This window comes from Rissa tridactyla, chromosome 14, assembly GCF_028500815.1.
Source record: "Rissa tridactyla isolate bRisTri1 chromosome 14, bRisTri1.patW.cur.20221130, whole genome shotgun sequence".
NCBI classification, from domain to species: domain Eukaryota; kingdom Metazoa; phylum Chordata; class Aves; order Charadriiformes; family Laridae; genus Rissa; species Rissa tridactyla.
In genome coordinates, this window is record NC_071479.1 from 1956320 (window position 1) to 1977419 (window position 21100).

The window sequence follows — 21100 nt, forward strand, 5'->3', positions numbered from 1 at the left end:
GGGAAGGAGGAAGAGCTCCGTGTTTCTCTAACACATCACAACTAATGACGCCTGAACCAGCTTGGCGCTGTGCACTAGGGTGAAACAGCATTTTATGGTGGCAGATGAGAGAGCCCAGATTTTTCTGCTCCAGTGGATCCTCCCCAGCCGTTATATCTCTCCCTGACAACAACCGACAGCCCAGGAGGAACATCTGACCTGCCCACTGCACATATGCTCGGCCTGTCTCATTACAACACGGCACAGAAAAACACGAGAGAAAATTGTGTGCTTTGCTTACCATTTTTCCATGAGACTAGAAAGCATAGGAGAGCAAAGTGGAAATATATTTCATTAACACACAAAACTAGCAGCATTTCTTCAGCATCCAAGTGTCAAAACTGGCTATTCTCACCCAAACGTCACTTATCCCATCTGTACAATACCTCTTCCCGTTGCGGGTAAGTGGATTAAGCTAATGGGTCTTGGCTAAGTGGATAGCTGGGAGGATTCTACCTGCAGACTAAACCTCAAACCACCGGCAAAATGATGTTCCTTCAGTGGTAACCATGCTCCGAGCGCCCATTTTGGCAACGCTGCCTTCCCAGGCTCCTCCACCCCGCTCCTCGTGGGAGCGAGAGCATCCAGAGGGACCTCCCTCCCTCCCTGCCCTCCTCTCCGCCCCGTCTGGCGTTCGCTCCCTGCCCCGTCCCTCGCTGCCGGCGGGCCAGAAAGCAGGGAGCAGCTTCCTCTCTCCCCACTCCCATCATCCCAGCCTCTCTGGGGCTGTTTGGCAAGGACGGGGGTCAAGGATCAAGCCCAGCCCCACATTAATAAACATTTCCCAACGCTCTGTAAAGCTGCCCTGAAAGCCGAGTGTTTTATTTTCCAGCTTTTTGCAAGCTCTGTTTCTATTTTAAAAGGCTAATAAGAATGTACTACCCAAGGACTGGCCCAAACAGTTCCAAAATGTTCTCCAGCAGAGCTAATCCCCCATCCACCTACCTTCTTAATGTCCTTGTTGTTCATGGGGTCGTCCGTCATCTTGTGGAAGAGCAGCTCAATAATTTCTTTCAGCTCGTAATTGTAGCCTTTCCTTTTGCAGACGATCACCACTTTATCAAACAAAAACAAATACCTGCCCAAAGCAAGCAAATAAACAAGCCACCCAGTCAAACATCTCATTAAAGTCCCCATTCAAGGAGAAATATTTGGAAAGCTCTGCAGGGCTTCCCAGCCAGGGCAGCTCAATGCTCCAACCCTGCCGTAATTTCACATTGATGCTGGTTTCTGTCAGCGCGACTCCAGGCAGTAACTGAATAAATGAGGAGGAGGGGAATCACCAAACGAAGGCACATTTAGTTTGGGGAAAACTGAGCGCCGTTGCCGACTCACCTGTCCTGCTTGGTGTGGTTGACGATGGAGCGGACCTTCAGCTCACCATCGATCTTTGGCCTCCCGAACTCCTCCAGCTTCACTTGCTGCAGAAAGCAAAGCAGGGCTGAGACCCACAGCCAGGGCTGGGGCGATGCTTCGGGGCGACGGAAACCCAAACCCGCCCGGATCGCAGGGTGTGCTGGGGGCATCCCCCCAGACCTGCCTCCAGCTGCCGACGCTCCTGGGAACAGCATCGCCCTCGCCAAGGGGAATGGGGCGCACGAGCATGGCCATCCCATCACGAATGGGACCACAGGAGATCCCCGGCGCTCCAGCACCAGCATCCCAGGGCAAGGCTCCACCGTCGAAGCATTTTTGCGAGGTTTGGGATCCAGAAAGCAAAACCCCCACAAAATAAGCTATTTTCCAGCAATTTCTACAAAACCAGAACCAGGGCTCTTGTAGTTTTGGTTCCCATCCTGAACCAAGACTGGAGGTTCTGGGGAGGCTGGTACCCAACCCACAGGTTTGGGCAGTTTGTCTTTCAGCTCAAAAGCCCTTGGAAACGTTGCTCGGTGCAGGACGGCTGCTGAGCCACGGGAATCAGTCCCCGGCACAGTTCTCATAGGGAAAAAAACATTGTGAAGCATCACTGCCGGTCAGGAAAATAAATATTTCACACAGCTGTGTGTATAGTCGGTAATTATTTCATTGCTGTGCCATGCGGGCTCTGTATACATAACACCAACCACTCCACAACGTCCCGCGCGGTGCAATGAAAGGAAACACCGAGCAGAACGTGCGTGGGATTGAGCTGCAGACAGGAGCGACTGCTCTGCAAACACCTCATCTCCCACGCGCCAAACCTGCCCTCTGGCTGCGGCAAGGAGGGGAAGGGGCTGCTTCACGCCCCCATTCACATTCCTATTTTTGTGGAGCACGATATCCGTTTGCTCGCGCAGATCAGGATTACCATGACCGCTTCAAGCAAAACCTGTGAGCCGCAATGGCCCATAACCCACCGGAGAATTTTTGCAGGTTTCTCCTGAAAATTAAGGATTTTGTCTCCGTCTGTTAAATAACCTTCGATTAAAAGTTCATTGTTTTCAAATGAAGTCAAGGCTTAAAGCACCCCGCACACAGGCCCCCTCCAGGGAGCCCTGGGGGTGGGCAGCCCCCGGCACCTCCCTCCATCAGCCCTTTTTGAAGCATCTCAGGTGTCAGCCCCCAGATTGCATTACCCCGGCATAAAGCGTGACAGCAGAGCAGCTGCACCCACAGCTGACCAGCCCTCCCCTCCCACCCCCCGGCTAATGGGGGGAAAAGCTCGTTAGCTTGAAGCTCTGCCACTGAATATCCAATTAATGGGCTTGTTCGGGGCTAAAGTGGGTGGTGGGTTGCACAGGGTCAGCTGATGCACGATAATGGGACCAAGCGTTTGGTACCTCCGGAGTTTGGAGGGTGAGATTCTCTTTAAAGTGTGAGGTTTTGGGAATAGGTGCGTATTACATGTGCCCTTCTCCCTAAAATGGGCCTTGGTGCGCTTCCAGTTAACCTCTGTCCTCTTAACAGCAAAAGAAAACCCACTTAAAATAGCAGACAGATAGCCGATTTAGGGAATTCCCAGGCTCCCCCCACACTAATAATGTAAGAAAAAGTTGGAGAAACATTTTCAGTGTAACACCACCAAGCGAAGCCACCCTCCATCACACCCAAACCAGTTCTGGAACGTAGCAACCACTTCTGGACCATCAACAAAAACACCGTCAATGACGGGGGAGTGTCAGAACACACGGGGATCTTTGTTGGGAAGCACATCAGATTCAACAGTAATTGCACAGAAAATGTGTTAACAATAATCAAATTAAAGTTGGGAACAAGAGGATTTTCCAACTTACCAGGTTTTCTATAGAGCTCTGAAATTCACTTATTTTCTTTAAAGTCTCTTTGTCCCTCTTTACTTCGTTTATGTACATGGCCAAGTCCTTAAAAGAAAAGTGAATATTGATTTTTATTTTCCAGATGAAACTAGTACCTGAACCAAAGCAGAAAACACACGAGCCCGGCTCCCTGAAGCCGCACTCCTCTCTGTCCTCAGACCAGGATTCCAGCAGCAGCCCGGGACACAGGGAACACGGCCTTCTTTTGCACTTGCACTGCTGAACCAGGCAGGCGCTGCAATTTTTCCCGTTTCCCAGAAGATGGCAATGCATGAATCCAGTGCAGCACAGCCATCCCGACCCAGGGCTTTTACCTGGCGAGAGCCCGGAGAAGGAGGAGCAGCCAGGCACCCCCTGCCCCAGCAGCATCCATCCCTCCCAGCTTCCATCGCCGTAATTCCCTTCATCCCCCCGGGTACAAAAGCTGTGAGCCAGTCTCTGCTGTCAAAACACCCACGTCTGTAAAATAACTGCTTTGGACACCCGGCTGCACGTTAGCTGTGAACGGTATTTGACCTGGCTCTGCCTCAGTTGCCTCCAGCCGACCTCCCTGGCTGCTCCGGATCCCGCCTGAGCTGGGAGAGCACTGGGATGCCCACGCTCCATCCTCCCTGGGGACACCCCGCAAGAGCATCCCCATCTCCAACACTTCTGGGCCAACGTCGCCCACCACACAAAGGCTACGTTGTAAAATAAGGAGACACTCAATGGAGCTTGTTCTGCCCTGAAAAATTCCTTGCTTCCCCAAATATTGACCCATCAAAGAGAAAGAACCCTAGCCCTTCCGCTAAAACAACTTCTTACACCCTTCGGAGCATATTTTCTGTGCCTGTTTGCTTCTTATCTGCTCCCTGCCTCCTTGTCCTCAACAATAGCTCTTGTCAGCTTGGATTAAATCCGAACACAGGATTTTTTAAGACATCCCCTCCGGCTCAGACTTTCCTCAGCTTCCCAACGTAAGAAGGGTTAATCACAGATGATAATCGCAAATCTACGTGACAATACTTATAACATCACAAAATACCCCACCGGGCCGGTGGCAGGGATGGTTATGAAGAACGACAAAAGCAAAAGCCTTACGAAGCAGCATCCCCCGCCACGCTTGAGCGTTGAGCTCAGCCCCCTCCTGCTGAGCAGGCCACCTTCTACGCGAAGGCGAAACGCAGCCCTGGGGTCAACCCCGACTGGAACCAGCAACGTGCAAACCTGGGCTGGGGGATCTCACCGGGAACCTGTCTCGCCCCCACCATCACCCGGCTCTGCGCACTCGGGTGGAGGGTTGGTACAACGTATGAGCTTCAACAAGGCCAAGCGCCAGGTCCTGCACTTGGGCCACAACAACCCCATGCATCGCTACAGGCTTGGGGCAGTGCGGCTGGAGAGCTGCCCGGCAGAAGAGGACCTGGGGGTTCTAATTGACAAGCGGCTGAACATGAGCCAGCAGTGTGCCCAGGTGGCCAAGAGGGCCAATGGCATCCTGGCTTGTATTAGAAATGGTGTGACCAGCAGACGTAGGGAGGTGATTGTCCCCCTGTACTCAGCACTGGTGAGGCCGCACCTGGAGTATTGTGTCCAGTTCTGGGCACCTCAACACAAGAGAGATCTCAAGGTGCTGGAGCGAGTGCAGAAGAGGGCAACGAAGCTGGTGAAGGGCCTGGAGAATAAATCTGATGAGGAGCGATTGAAGGAGCTGGGACTGTTTAGTCTGAGGAAGAGGAGGCTGAGGGGAGACCTCATCACTCTCTACAACTACTTGAAAGGACGTTGTAGAGTGGTTGGTGCTGGTCTCTTCTCCCAGGTAATTAGCGATAGAACAAGAGGGAATGGCTTCAAGCTGCAGCAGGGTAGGTTTAGGCTGGACATTAGGAAAAAACTCTTCCCAGAAAGAGTGGTCAGACACTGGAATAGGCTGCCCAGGGAGGTGGTGGAGTCACCATCCCTGAACGTGTTTAAGAGTCGTTTAGATGTGGTGTTGGGGGATATGGTGTAGGGGAGAACTTTGTAGAGTGGGGCTGATGGTTGGACTCGATGATCCCAAGGGTCTTTTCCAACCTAAATAATTCTGATTCTATCTGCACCAAATACGCCCATGTGCAGGTTTTTTGGGGCAAATCCTGCCCCCTGCCTTGCGCAAACGACTACCTAAGCAAAAGAAAAGGGAGGTGAATCCCTTGGGGAAACGCAGCTCTATTGACCCCCCTGCACGGCTCTGACCCGAGACAGCAGCAACGTCTGCCGCCAACCAGCACGGCAGACAGAAAGGCTGGATTTGCGATGAAAAACATTGTTTGCAAGCTAAGCCTTGGTTTACGGATCAATTAAAACCAAACTGCGTGGCTTCCTATGCCCCTGCCGAGCCCAGCGTGGTCTGAACTGCACCTGCGCTCTCCTGCGAGAGATGAAACAGAGAAACCTGGTTGATGACTATTGGCAGCTTCTTCCAGAAAAATGCTGAGTCTGCAGTTCAGCCGGAGTGTACATATACATGTATTTATTAGCGGTGGTATCGGTGGGTGCCGTATTATGAGGCCATAAGCAGGGTTTAACAACTGTCACCAGGTTTAGTGTTCGTTTGAGGCCCCAGAGATGTGTTGGGCAGCAGCGGGCTGCGAATGCAACGTCCTTCAAACAACCTTAACTTTAAAGCGACCTACATATCGGCTCTGGGTGCCCGGGCTCGCAGGGATAACGGCCGGAAAGGTCACCCAACTTACGTAAGGGCTGGGAAACGCCGTGTCGTTACAAAAGCTGCGGCTCAGAGGTAGAAAACAAAGTGACCTGAGAAGAGGGGAGCGAGCGGGGGGATGAAGCCTGCAGCGCTCTCCAGAGAGAAAACCTGGAGTTAATGACCATCCTTGACTCAGATTCTGCTGACGATGGTCCCGCGGTGGGAGTGTGCGGGGGGGAGGACACGTATCCCAGTCAGAAAGCATTTGGATGATTTTATTTTTTGTTGCTGATGGTTTTCCTGAGATCTTGGGGGTTTCAGCTGAAAGCTCAAAAAAACTTTAGGCAAAGCAAAACCTTGACACCAGAAGTCTTCATTTGCGGAAAGAGCATTTTCCCCTTAATAGAAAAAATATATATGTAGGCCAGGCCGGACGGGGCTTTGAGCAACCTGGTCTGGTAGGAGATGTGGGCCCAGGGCAGGGGGTGGGACTGGATGGGCTTTAAGGTCCCTTCCACCCCGAACCGTTCTGTGATTCTATGATGAAAGGATTCCCCACCAGTGCCAGGCAACGCTCCGCACGCACACCGGCCACGCTCCGCTCCCATTTCTCCGGTACTCCCCGACTTGCTGATAGGGCTGGAGTTCCTCCAGATCCCTCACAGCAAAAAACAAGAGCCGAATCTGGCACAGCCTCTTTACACACAATAGCAATTAGTGAAACGTCGTAACTTGTCAACAAATACCAGCTTCCCCAGCTGCTTAAGGAGGAAGAGAACCGCGATGCCTACAGATCTGCTGCGAGGCAATCGCATCAAATGGCAATCAATATACACACGCTTGTCCAAAAGGGGGAGATGCCGCCTTCCCTCGGGCTGTGGGATGGTTTTTCCATCTACGGGTGTGTTGGACAGAAGCGGGGGGGTTGTGTTGTACAGAAGCGGGGTGTTCTGTTGTACAGAAGCGGGGGGGTTGTGCTGTACAGAAGCGGGGGGGTTGTGCTGTACAGAAGCGGGGGGGTTGTGTTGGACAGAAGCAGGGGGGTTGTGCTGTACAGAAGCAGAGGGGTTCTGTTGTACAGAAGCGGGGGGGTTGTGTTGGACAGAAGCGGAGGGGTTGTGCTGTACAGAAGCGGGGGGGTTGTGCTGTACAGAAGCGGGGGGGTTGTGCTGTACAGAAGCAGAGGGGTTCTGTTGTACAGAAGCGGGGGGGTTGTGTTGGACAGAAGCGGAGGGGTTGTGCTGTACAGAAGCGGGGGGGTTGTGCTGTACAGAAGCGGGGGGGTTCTGTTGTCCACCCCGAGCCCAGCGCAGCCCCAGCGCCGCTCTCGCCCCCCTGTACCTGCATCGCCTCCAGAGCCTCCTTCAGCTGCTGCTTCTCTGGTCGGTCTGATGAATGGCTGAGCAGCTCCTGCAAAAAAATTAAAAAATAATAAAGAGTTTGGGCATGCCAGCAAAGCTGCTGGCACCGGGCAGGCTACGACAGGGTGCCAGCGTGGTGGCAGGGACGCCGGGGCGGGTGGCTGCGGCCACAGCCGTAGGAGGGGAACATGCCAAGCAAGCGGCTGGTGCTCGAGAGATCTGTTACACGGAGTTGACGGGAGGAATTTCACACATAATCAGATTATATGCAAGCTTATTTTATATTCATTAACCGCCTCTCGTGGCTAACAAGTGCAGAATTACCCTAGGTCACCGTACTTTAAGAGACGGCACAAATATTACGTCGTGTTAAGTAGCTCTAGTAATTATTTCATTTGAAGGGGGAAAAAAAAAACCTGCGTTTGGCAATAATTCACTCTCCAGTGTAAAAGCCGAAAAATGCTACAGCGAGGATGGCAGCTGGAGAGAAGTGCCAACGCTGAAACACTTACTTTTAACAGGAGATGGTATTTCAAAACTCTTTGCATTGGAACCACCAGCAAATCTTGCAATTTAAATTTCCCGTCCTGAACCTTCAGTGTGCATTCCTATTAAAGAAATCAATACAGGAGTGGTGAAGCAGCTGGGGGAAAACAACATTCCCCCCCCTCCCCAAGAAAAAGCCTCAAATGTCCTGTGACTGTAACGTTTTGCTTCCGTAAACTTGGTTTGGATGAGAAATGGCTCGTGGTCCCCGCACGCACCCGGCCGGTGCCAGGGCCCCACCGCAGAGGAATAAAACACCGGGGCTGGACCCTAAAATACAGACATTCTCATGCAACTGAGCTCCTCCAGCTTAATGAGATACTGCTCATTAGGGGAGCACACGGATGCTCTCAGACCTCGGGAAATGTCAAATGAAACGCATTAGCTTAACTCGCCTCCTCGATGGTTTGAACTAATGCATTTTATTTGCGAGGGGCTGGAAGCAAGCACGCAGGCAGTTGCTGTGGCTTCGCTGATAAGCATTAAGTCATTAAGATGAGCTAATGTGATCGCAGGAAGTTTTGCGACTGTTCTTTTTCGCCCAGACCCATTTAGATCCGTGACTCCGCTGCGCGGACCCAGACCCCCTGCGTGCCCCCCCCGAGGAGGCTGAGCGGAGCTGCCACGGGGGAGGGGGAGAAAGGAAAATCACGGGAGCAACCGGGAGCTACAAGCCACAGGCTTGATGCAAGATCCAGAGCACACGTTTTAAAAAAATGATTAAATGCAGTTTTATCCCCGCTTTGGGTTGCTACTTCGCACGGAAAATCAAAGAGCGTTTGCAGAACACGAGGTAATGTGCGCAGACAGCCCGGCAAATTCAGATTAGCATCGAGACCAAAGCGGGAAATAAAGCTGGGCAAAAACAGCAGCGCAAACAGTGCATCCCTTCTGGGGCTCCTTTTGATTTACTTAATATCTGGCTCAGCCCCTATTTACACTAAGCCTTTACGCCGGGGAAGGAGGAGATGGGAGTGATCCGGGTGTTCGCCTGGGGACCCGGGCTCGCCTCTGACTGTCCCCGGTGCTGCGGTGACCTTGGAAACCCACTTGGCTCCTGGCTTAGGGATGCTCGGAGCCTTTGGGTCTCCCTGCATGACTCAAAGAGGAATTTGTCCACAGTCCCACTCAAATAAAGTCACCCGGCTTGGTTTAACTTTGGATAAACTCCGGGGAGGAAGGACAGAGAGCGTGTCTGCTGGGGAGATGAAGGGGCAAGCGGGGGATCAGGACAAGATAACCCCCAGCTCTGCTCCCTCTCTGGGCGGCACAGACTCACCCTCACATCCCTCCCCTCTCCTGCTACGTCAAACATTCCCAACACGCCATTCTCAGCTCCGGCAAATCCTTCCGAAACCTGGGACAAGGGAGGTGGGCAGCTCTCGGCCCCGATGCCCCCTGCCCGCTCACCTCCACCTTCTGCCTGACGTCCTCCCTGTTGGCCAGGAGGTGGTTGAGCGTGTTCTGGGCGTACTCCATGTGGCTGCAGTACTTGCCGTAAATCAGCAGCCTGCAGAGGGGGAAATCACAAATTTACTCGGAAACACTTGCTGGCAGTTATAACCTGTTATAAAAGATATATATCCTTATATACAGGGAAAGGACAAGGCAAACAGCTATTCCCCCATATAACTGCTTAGCAAAGTATTAACACTCTTTTACGGCATGGCTCTTTAACATTTAAATCTTTGGAAGTTTCCAGCGCTGGAGCCCGTGGGGGTGATTCAGCTCACGGAGAGCAGAAGGGGCCGAGTGGCCAGAAGAGCCGGTTTTTGGGGACACGATGGCTCATCCCTCCGCTCCCCAGTGCGAGGTATTTACCCACCGCTCCCCAAGAGCTGTGCTTTTGGAGCACCACAACAAAACAAAAAAAAAAAAGGGAAACCCAGCTCCGCACTGAAAGACTTTTCTCAGAGCAGGTTACCCAGCAGCTCTACAAGAGGTACCTGCATCCCAGGTACGACAGCCCAAAAATGGAAAGAAACAGGGAAGAGCTGGGACCCCATCCCTGCCCAAGCTCATCTCTCCCAGGAGCAGCTCCGACCCCAGCGAGGGTCTGCGGATTAACTAAAACATAAGGAGGGGGCAAGCGCTGAACCTCTGCGACCCAACCTCGGCTTCCTTGTGGCTACACCATCACCATAATCCCCTCCATGTCTCGATAGGCGCCGTGCCACCCCAATGGCCATGTGCCGGTTTTCCGGCTGTGCCACGTTAGCCCCAGGGCCCGCGGAGGGCAGAGCAGGGACGCGCTTCAAGACCAAATGACAATAAAAATCCGCTTCCTGAGAGCGCTTCCCAATGCAGCTCGCTGAAGCCCATGTATTCATCTCCCAAAAAACCTTCGTTTCCCAAGTCACAGCTGCTCACAGCCCAAAAAACAACTGCCACCACCGATTCTGATGTGTGCCCCTCTCCCTGAGGGTTTCTGCATATTTCACCAACTAAGGAGGAAGGCAAGAAACTCTTTGATTCTTGAGAAGTGCCCAGAACGGACATGGGTGACAATTTGCATCACATCAGAGAACGAGAGGCTTCAAATCCCCTTAAGCCCCAAGGACACGTTTTGGAAAGATCATTGCTCCTCGCAGGATGGGCCACAGGGACCTGGAGGGATCAAGAGGGGTAATTTGGGGAAAGAAGGTTGTCACAGCCTCTGGAAACACAGTGCAGCTCTGTATAGTCACCCTGGGCTATAAATTTAAACACCTGACACAAACAGAGCGGTTTTGCTGTGGATTCCCCCTTTTTCCTCCATTTCACTCATTAATCCTGCATGACAGGTTTGGGTTTTCCCCCCCTTCCTTCCCGTTAACTGTATGCGGCTGATAAGACACGTACTCCATCACACGCTGCAACTCATCCATTATTCCGGGGCCTCGTGTCTCGATGGAGACGATCTGGGTGCACCTGACCTGGTGCCGCTCTGTAAACGTGGGACTCTCCGACCCCGGCGGAGAATTGAATAGAGAGATTTATGGGAGCCGCGGTCCCTGGCACAGCACCAGCCAACACAGATTCTTCTTCTGCCTTTTCCCCTTGACAACTTCTGAATGTGCACAATAATATCTACCTTGCCAGCACGCGGAGAGTTTCAAAGAGGCTTCAGGAGCATAAATTCAAACTCCAGCTTTCAGAGAAAGAGATTTACAAACTGTTTCCTTCCAAAAGAACATCTCTGCAAAGCGGAGGAGCAATACATCATTTGGTCGGGATGTCTCCGAGGATGCGCCAGGAAGCGAGAGCTATTTGTCACGGACACATTTGATGGAGGAAGGTCTTGTATACAGGGACCGAGCGGGGACTCTGGAGGTCCATATTCCCTTTTTGGTGGGACAACGCTGTCTGAGAGCTGATGAGCTCCCTTTCTTCTCCTGCACCCCAAGTTCCTTGCTGTAAAATGCGATATTGTCTTTCCCGACATAGGAAAGGACCCTGCCTATTTAATCAGGTTGCTCCAAACTCTTCATCCCTGAAAGCCCAATTTTGGGGTCTTCTCCAAGCCACAACTCCCCATGAGCAGCCGTTTCCCACAACGCTGAGGTCCCCAAGCCCCCCACGGGCTGGATGTAGCTCCAGAGCTGCCCTCACGATCTCGCAGCCGTCGGTCTGGCTCCTCCACTCACCTCTCAGGAAGGTTTTTAGGCCCTTCAAAAACTTGTTTGCAAACTCCCGTAGGAACTGGGCTGGTTTGGTCACCCGCCTGCACGAAACCCATCAGCCACAGAGCGCTCTGCTGAGCTCCCACCGGCAAACGAACACAAGCAAACACTTCTTTACAGGCTGTCAGCCCAAACCCGGGCCTCGTGCTCCTGCACCGCCACGCGCGTCTCCCTGGGGAGCGGCGCCACCGCCACCACTCCTCCCCTGTCCCTTCCCTGCTCCCGGCGCGCACCGCTCAGCCCCGGGGATGGCACCGGCACGCACGGAGCCGAGCCAGGAATTAGGAGATCAAGTGAGTTTTATGAGTATTTTTAAATTATTTGCATTCTTCTTTGGAAACTTTTTTTTTTTTTTTTTTAATTTAATCCCTTTCTAGAAAGAGGCGCTGTGGATGATGGAATGGCCGACCTTACGGTGTATTATTAATGTAGATGGTATTTCTGGAGTTATTGACTTCGGAATGGCATTTCTGTGTCTAGACACTGGTTTAATCACAGCGAAATAACACCCTGGCACGATTCCACAACGAATCAGGCCTTTGATTAGTATTAAGGATATTAAAGGCTTTTATTAACCTTATCTTTGTGTTCTGGGGTACTCCTGCTTGCAGCTGCCAAAACACAGAATCTATTGTTTGCGAAAGCGACTTTTACATGTATTCGTCATGCAATACGTGATGAGAGCAGCGCCAAAGAGGTGATTATTTTTTTAGAGTGAGCCATCCCTTTGATCCGAGCGCAGCGATTCTCCCCTGCGAAGGAGCCACCCGACCACATCACAGGCCCCCAGAGCCCCGCTGCTGCCGGCAGGAGATGACCACACTAAAACCCTTGAAGGCGAGTGAGGTTTTATTCCATTCCGGCTTGCCGTAACTGTAGCATTCCCGTATTTATCCCCTCCGATACATCCCTGCAGCTGCACTGTATGCTCAGCCTCCGGAACGGCTGGTCCCATACGGGATCTGCGAGCCCAGCAGAGTCCGGGTGCAGACAGGGGCTCGCAGGAACAAGCATCCACGGGAGCCACAGGATTTCGCCGGGTCGCTCAGAGAGCAGATGTCCCAGCCTCTGCCCCTGGGCCACTTGGCACGGCTGCGGCTGGATTTGGCTGCTTAAATGTCGGCACTGGGTGATGTACACTGCGGGGCTGGAGCGGGTCCAGAGAAGGGCAACGGAGCTGGTGAGGGGTCTGGAGCACAAGTCTGGTGAGGGGCGGCTGAGGGAGCTGGGGGTGTTCAGCCTGGAGAAAAGGGGGCTGAGGGGAGACCTTCTCGCTCTCTGCAGCTCCCTGAAAGGAGGGGGTAGCCGGGGGGGTCGGGCTCTTCTCCCAAGGAACAGGCCATGGGACAAGAGGAAACGGCCTCAAGTTGCACCAGGGGAGGTCTAGATGGATATTAGGAAAAATGTTTATGCTGAAAGGGTTATTAAGCATTGGAAGAGGCTGCCCAGGGAAGGGGTCGAGGCACCATCCCTGGAGGGATTTAAAGCCAGGCAGACGTAGTGCTGAGGGATACAGGTTAGTGCTGGTTTTGGTCAGAGTTAGGTCGATGGTTGGACTCCATGATCTGAAAGGTCCCTTCCAACCCGGGCAATTCTATGGTTCTGTGTTCCAGCTGCCTGAGAGCATCCAGCTGAGGAGGACACAGAACTGGCCTGCTGCGACGGGCGTTTCTGTTCCGAACTCTGCGATGGGCCCTGCAAATATTAACACCAATCTGTTAAAACTGGAGCTGCCTGAAGTTCCCTTTACCTCTCTTTGAATTCCAGAAACACTTTTGCCAGGCTGCTTCCTCCAGACATCATAGAGACGTCGATGGCTCTCAGGAAACTGAAGTGCACTTTAATTAGGTCCTAAAACGGAGAAACAATCGATACTTTAAACACATCCAAAGCGAGTGGGCAAACAGAGCCTAAAGAAATGCACATTCACTGCTTAATCAGGCAGTCATTCTTTTTTTTTTTTTTCTTCTCTTTTCAGCCGTTTTTAAAATAAGTCATTCTAGTGAGATGCAGCCCTAAATGGCCAGGGTGTAATTCCACCGGGAGGTTATACAGTCATAAATGCCCCAGGACTTCCATGTCTATTAAAGTCCCTTTTGCAGGTCAGGAGGGAGCGGAGGAGATGGGCAGGCTCCGACCCAGAAGCCGTGCAAGCCAGCGTAGAAATAAATCCATCACGGTGTGCCCAAACCATCTCTAAATACAGCTAAAATACTCAGCCCCAGCCCTGGAACATCCTCCGTATAAAATTGTTTTCTCACTTAGAGTTCATATAATCCCCACCTCTAAAATCGAGTGTTAAAGAACATCTCCTAAACCCGGCCAAGCTCCGCAGCACACGAAGGACTGAACCTCCACAGGTGAACGCACAAATCTAACGCGAAATCGGAAAGCTTTCTCTTAAGCAGGAAGGCGGCTGAGCTGCCGCGAAAAGAACCAAGATTTAAACCGCAATGTCTACGCCGTTACCTCCAGATTGATAAAAATAGCTTCCATGTCCTGGGGAGTCAGTACCAGCCTCAGCGGGTTCATGTAGTTCTGCAAGAGGTAAATGGAAAAGGGATTGAAATACTGGAGAGGAGCGAGAAAGGGTTTTTTTTGCGCAAGGGGGGTATTTTTCCCTGCTTTACCAGTTGCGTTTACCTGGGCAGGGGGAAGCCGGGTTTTAATGAATTTAAGCACTTGGAAAGGCAGACGAATGACAATGCGTTTGTCAAAACTGGGCTGTGCTGGGTACCCATGAGGGAGCCAGGAATCCCCCCGGAATTGCCCCGAGCTCCCCATGGCCCCCTTCCAGGCGCGGGGAGGTGCAGGACCCCCGGCCGGGGGGCGCAGACCCCTCTCTCCTGCTAAATCCGCCGGAGGGGGATTTAAACGCGTGCGGTTTCTTCCCCTCGCCGCAGTCCTGGGCTGCAGCTGGGAAAAAGCTCGGAAGCATCTTTTCAGCTCTTGGATTATCTCCCTAGAATTTTGCCCTTGAAAAAAGCGCCGATGATGTGATTACATTGGAAATGCCTTTCTGAACAAATACATATTAATAGCAACGTCTACATGACTTGTAACTACAAAAAAGAAAGAACACCCTGATGCGGCGCATCCAATACAGGACCCTCTACCCAGAACACGCCGTCAGACCCTACTAAGCCTTCGCAAGCCTTTTTAATGGATATTAAAGCGATAATTTAACTCTTCCTTTAGACAGAGCCAGAAGGGCTGTGGCTGTTTCCAAGGAACAAGGGCTCTTTACACAAATGACATGTACATTGGTAAATTTTTACGGAAAATGGGAAATGCTACTCCACCGTGCCGGTTTTGCTCACCGCTCCTTTGCAGGAACTTTGAGCAGACAGAGGCAAATAATTGTAAAAGGGGAGGAAACAAAAGCGTTCGGGTGATTGGAAACGGCAGCATGATTTTCACTATTGTTCTTCATTCCCGCTGCTTTCCTTGGAGCAGAAACAACCTCCAGGCTCCGGCCGTATCCACGACTCCGCTCTCTTGCTGAGGTGTTCGTTTTTATTTTTATTTAGAAGAAAGGCCCAACAATAATTTATCAAAACCAATTAAAACCCATGAATTCAAGCAGCAAAATGGTACTTTTAATCCAATTAGTTTCAATGACAAGCCAGCGCAGCTTCAGCACTTTCGAAAAACACGCAGAATAAAGAAATTACTCCGCAGCAATCAAAGTGATAAGATATCTGCAAATATGGCTCTTATCGGGAAAACCGGCCTGCCTGAGCGAGGAGCGGGAGTCTCTTACCCGGGGCTAAGGGGGACACAGCGGGATGGTTTTCAGCCTATTTCCAATACGCAGCGATCAGAGAAAAAAAATATGCTGTTTGGCTACGACAGTTCCAGGCTGCACATTTGTGCTTGTCAGGATGGGTTTTCTGCATCCCCCTTTCCCTCCAATTTTCCATGTGAACGCATCGATCCTGCCTCAGCACATCTGCCCGCTCTCGCAGCGAGAACCAACACAGCGAGATTAATGCAAGAGCAAGCCAGGATGTGGAAGGCGACGGTATAGAAAAGATGGCTCGCTTCTTACCTTTTCTATATCTTCAAGTGTTTTGTAGTATTTGGCCTCCGTTTCTTGGATTTCTAGCAGACAGCAATTTCTTTTGTCATCTTCTGTCATTCCCATTTTCTAGAAAAAGGAAAAATAACGCAAGGACAGATACCCTGAAGAGGGGTCCAGCAGCCCGCTCAGGTGGAGCCCAGCTCCAGTTCAGCCTTCACTGATGGCAAATTCATAACAAGTGTTAAGTTTGGATAGTCAGGGGAGTGCTGCTACTGGTTTATGTTAAAGGAAACTATTTTTATCCCCAAAAATTAGGAAGGAACCCTGGCTGTACTGTTTAACACGTTTCAACATGGCAAGCATTAAATTTTTTGCATTTATTACAGCTACTTCACCAAAGACCATCAGCTAAAGAATAAATAAGAGAGAAATGCTCTCTTGTAAGAGAGAAATGGGTTTCCCCGTTTTTTTTGTTAAGATGAAACTCACAACAGAGCCTAAATGGGTCATAAATAACATGTTACTTATACACAGCCCCTGCCGGGGTTGCCGATTCTCACGATTTTAGGTCAAATCTGATAATAACGCGTGTTTCTTTAAAGCCCCAACTCCTGCGGTCGCTTCTCTTGGTTTTACATCTGGAAAGCGGAGCTGGAAACATGTGTCGGGAGGTGCTGCCCTCGCCAGTGCGGTCTCTGAACTCGGTGGGGGGGGTTCAGTGATCAGGTTTAACGACCGTGCACAGGAACGGACACCCTCCGTGCACCCCCGTTCGCTCCCAGCTCAGACCTCTCAGCTGGATGGAAACCAATATTGCAATCACTGCGTCTTACCTGCATATATCTAATCTGAAGCATGCAGAAATAACAAGAAACCAGTTAGCATTACACACTCGCTATTGCGACAGAACTTAAAAAAAAGACATTATTTAGGCAGATATGTGGATGCTCATATTAAAAACAGACTCTTTTGCTCAGGGAAGGGGAGGAAAGGCAGTCAGAGCCATTGCCTCCCTCACTGCTCAGCGGTGCCTGAGAAAACATAAAACTTTGTGGAGGGGACAGCAAAAAATCGACAGTTCCATGGACCCTAATCCTGCACTACCCTGGCTGCAGGGCACCCACATGGTAGGAGCTTTCCCCCATTTTTGCCTTTTATGCAAGAGATTCCTACCAAAACCCTCCCAAGGGCCAGATCGTGGGCCAAGTGGCTTCTGCAATTGATGGCAACACAGTAAAAAAACAGTGGTGGCCAACGAGCTGTGCTGACTTTGGCGTTGCTACCGGTGTCCAAGCAACGTTTGGCAGGATCAGTGGGAATATTCTGCACTCAACTCCTTGATCCAGACGAGTTTTTGGTGCGCAGGCAGCTCCTCAGGCTGCACACGAGGTGTTAAGGGATGAAATGCCTCAACCACCACCATCACGGTGTTGGTGGCACTTGCAGCCAGGCTTGGGATGGGTGAGAAACCAGCGTGTGGGCATCGCTGCCGCACAGCTCGGCTCTCTGCCAGGCTCCGTGGGGTGAAGTCCTGCCTTCCCAGCACCTCATCCAGCACAGCCACGCACCCCGCTCCAGGGATTTCATCCATCGGCAAACTTGTCCATCGATCCTGCTTTGTTATGGGGAGGAATGTATGGTGCCGTTTGCAGCCAGGAGAGAGTAATTAGAGTCTGAACAAAGCCTGGGGGTGGCAGATATCAGAGCGTGGGTGAAAATATGGAAGGTCATGCTCTGGTGGAAAGGTCCCTTCCAGCTCCGCATCAGCAGAAGCCAGGGCAGCCCGTCTCCTCGGTGCTGGGGATGCAGGTAATGAGGGTGGCTGTGAGCACCCCTGGGGAGACACAAGGGCCACCAGCACCTCCCTGGCTCATCCAGGGAGCGCGATACTTCCACCAGCGCCCCTGGAGTTAATGCAAGTCCTTCCATGAGGCTGTGCATGCTGCACACCCGGGTGTTCCCATCATCAAAGGGCTTTTAGAGATGATGAACGGGGAGGGGGGCAGCTGCTTGTCCCTAAAGCCACACGGGTCTCCCCGCTGCCCCAGGAAGCTCCGCCGCAAACGTCTACCTGCCCTGAGGCAGGCAGGCGGCAGCGGGCACAAACAAGCGCCGGATCCTGCATGCACAGATCTGTCAGCGCTCGCCCCGATCTAAAAATACCGGTGGCAGACGCGGCACATCTGGCTGATGGAGCCCCCGCGCTTCCCCCGCCCCAGAAAGGGCTGAACTGACACATGCTGCCTTGGCTCAGCAGCAAATCACTATTTTTAGCTTATCTTTTAGAGCTTATTAGCTCCCCCTTTCCCTTCCTCCTCCCCAAACCCCTTCAGATGACAGGATGGGCTGGGAAACTCCTCGGAGAACCCCCTCCGGGCCAGCGCCATCCCAGCTCGGCTTATTTTTACCTCTCACGAGGCAGCTCAGTTTCAAGGAAGGATGCGAAGCGATTCGCTTCCCCGCAGCATCACCTGTCATTGGCAGATACTCATTTATTTATTTGAGTCCTCTCCCTTCCCCTCCCATCGAGGCACAGCTTTAAAACACGCATATAAATTGTTACCATGGGCTGCTGAACTTCCACTCTGATGATATCTTCATAGATATCATCGCCTTCATCTTCACAGGGGACGCAGTCGTAAATATCCTCCCCCAGATCATGTTCGCTGGAACGAGAAGGAGAGCGATTTAGTGATAATAAAGAGGGTACGCTCACCCTCACTTGATCAGGCAAAACAACAACTGCTCTCGCACCAAGGAGGGAGGACAACCACGACAGTAAGAAAATCCTCCTGGCCCACAGCATTGATATAGAATCACAGAATGGTTTGGGTTGGAAGGGACCTTAAAGAGCATCCAGTGCCACCCCCTTGCCCTGGGCAGGGACACCTCCCACCAGCCCAGGTTGCTCCAAGCCCCGTCCAACCTGGCCTTGAACCCCTCCAGGGATGGGGCAGCCACAGCTTCTCTGGGCACCCTGGGCCAGGGGCTCACCACCCTCACAGCAAACAATTTCTTCCTCAGATCTCATCTAAATCTCCCCTCTTTCAGTTTGAAACGGTTCCCCCTCATCCTATCATTACACTCCCTGATCAAGAGTCCCTCCTCATCCTTCCTGCAGGCCCCCTTTAGGGACTGGAAGGCTGCTATAAGGTCTCCCCAGAGCCTTCTCATGGACATGTTCAGTCCACGCTCTCTGTTTGCATCAGGAGTCTCTGTTTTTCCCGGGTCGGTACCCGCTGTACATCTCTTTCCGCTCGCTGGGGGCTGGAAAAGGCAAAACACTGCTCGACACGAGCGGGGATCGCAGCCAAGAAGCAGCTCGGAGCCCCGTGCCAGGCGTGCCTGCCGTGCCCAGGCCACCGTGCTCTGCCAGCTCTGCCCTGCGGAGCTTTTGCTCGGCGCTAATCGGCCCGGCCGAGACGGACCCGCCGGCCAAGTGTCCCATGGGGACCATCTGAGCCACCGCACGCGACTGGGTCCAGCATCATGCTGCGTCCGGCTCCACCTGCCTCCGAAGATGCCCGCAGCCTCCTGTTCAGCTCCTGCTTCTCCTCTTCAGGAGCAGCTCTTGTGCCTGTCACTTTAACCACATCGTACTTGGAGAACACATTTTAATGGGTTGGGTTTTGGCGTGTTTAAAGCACTGCGCTCACTCTTGTCTGCTTTTGCTTTTTCTTACTTACGCCAAAGAAACCCTCCTCCGTCCCCCAAAACTGCCGTAGGAGCACGTCCATTCAAAGCAGTACGCAGGTAGGAAATAATCATCTGCTGGCTCCGCACAGTAGGTAGAAGCATCCCAGATTGAGGGGGGGAAGCGTGACGGGGCCGAGCCGAGCTCCCGGGGCTGTGCAGGGACCCGCAGCAGCGCCTGGACCAGCCTCGGGCAGAGCTCAGCCCGCCAGGTCCAGCCACGAGCCATCCTCCCTCTGGCCACCGGCACCACGTCCAGGTTTAAAACCTCCGGATCCAGTTTTTCCTGGTGATGCACCAACTCCCATGAAGCACAACGCCTGCCCTGATGGGCATCAGGGTGATTTTTTTTAGACTCTCCTGATCAGCCCAAGGTAGTCTCCCCAGACGCTCGGCTCGGTGATGCTCAGCCACGGTGCTGAGCGGAGCCCAGTAATAACATCTACATCAGAGATCAATTAAGCAGCAAAAAAGTCACATTTTCAAAACTGGCCACATCTCTTAGGAGATGCCCCTGCAAGCACAGGCTTTAACGGTGTCACCGAGGCGTAGTGCCCGACTTGTATTTAAAGGTGACGGTGTTTGGTACTTAATTGTCATCTGAGCCTTTTCTAACCCCCCCCGGGGCCTCCTAAGTCTTACAACACTTTTGAAAATTCAACCCATAATAAATACCAATTAACAATAATAATTTTAGCGCTTAGATCTACAGGTGCTGATTGCTAACGGCTCCCACTGAAGTCACCCCCATGGGATCGGGACAGCGTGAAACGCTGGAATATCAAACAGCGTTCACATATTTTACGAGCTGCCTCTTTCAACATGGGTATTAATTACATACAAATATATTTAGGTGTAAAACTGTACTCAAACTGAAATACTTGACGTCTCTACATACAGGCATGGAGCAGGAGAGCACATCTGTCTGCAAAACTGGGCTTTATTTCTTTTCTAAATGCAGTTATTTCCATTTTTAAAAACAGATTTATTTAATAAAAGTTTGGGGATTTTAAATAAATACACTGGCATGATGTATCCGTCCCATTCTTCCAGAGTGATGCATTGCAGCTGCTGTAATAATGCCCACTAATAGCTGGTGATCCATCTTCCCCTTCCCAAGCGTCGCCGTCACCGTTATTATCTGTACCAATATTTATATTCTCAGCTCCGCTCCTTATCCAGAGCGAGTAACTCCCGGTTCCTGATTAATCTTCCCCTCCCGCCCGCACCTCTCGGATGGCTGGCTGTCTCTCCATACATCATTTCCCTGGCTCAAGGGTCGTTGGGAAACGTATGGCTGGGTTCATGTCGGCAGCGTGTGCCCGGCTTGGTGCGATACGACCACGGCGAGTGTCGCGGTGAGGCTGCTGCCGGAGCAGAGCCCGCTCGGCGTGACGGCTGCTCGTCACCAGCACCGGGAGTGCTCCGCGACTCTTTCGGGCTACGTGCAGAAGAAGACGACAGCACCTCGAGGTGTCCCTGGGAAGCCCCGCATCCCCAGCATCACCTGGACCTGCTCTCCTGCACACGAGCACAACCAGGAGCCACATCCAAGCCTCAGACCCCACCATCGCCCGTCCCGAGCCTGTTGCTGCACGGGGACCCGAGCCCAGACAAGCCCTCTGCTTCTCCCCACCGAGGAGACACGAGCCCTGGACCGCGGACGGGCATGCACCAGGACGTCACTGTGAGAAACCCAGGCGGCAGCGTGGGATGGTGAGGAGGTTTTGCTAAATCACGGGCTGCCTGGACCGAGCCTGGAGAAGGAGGGGTGTCCCACAGACCTGGCCCAGCCTGGCCCTGCCCAGAGCTCCTCTGGGCCACCAGGAAAGGGGCAGAAAGACCTACTG

The 21100-nt window shown here is 52.3% G+C and overlaps 1 protein-coding gene across 4 annotated transcripts in view; it reads right to left on the minus strand.

The window, feature by feature from the left end:
* The window catches only part of VAV2 (vav guanine nucleotide exchange factor 2), a 154885-nt gene that overhangs the window by 12763 nt on the left and 121022 nt on the right, over positions 1-21100 (minus strand). For all 4 annotated transcript variants that reach the window (XM_054220560.1, XM_054220557.1, XM_054220558.1 and 1 more), the window contains 10 exons: positions 18121-18223; positions 15585-15683; positions 14003-14071; positions 13284-13384; positions 9282-9381; positions 7838-7933; positions 7306-7374; positions 3255-3341; positions 1375-1460; positions 985-1117 (listed from right to left, as the gene is read on the minus strand). In XM_054220560.1, coding sequence (XP_054076535.1) covers positions 985-1117; positions 1375-1460; positions 3255-3341; positions 7306-7374; positions 7838-7933; positions 9282-9381; positions 13284-13384; positions 14003-14071; positions 15585-15683; positions 18121-18223 — 943 coding nt within the window. The remainder of the gene's footprint in view (positions 1-984; positions 1118-1374; positions 1461-3254; positions 3342-7305; positions 7375-7837; positions 7934-9281; positions 9382-13283; positions 13385-14002; positions 14072-15584; positions 15684-18120; positions 18224-21100) is intronic.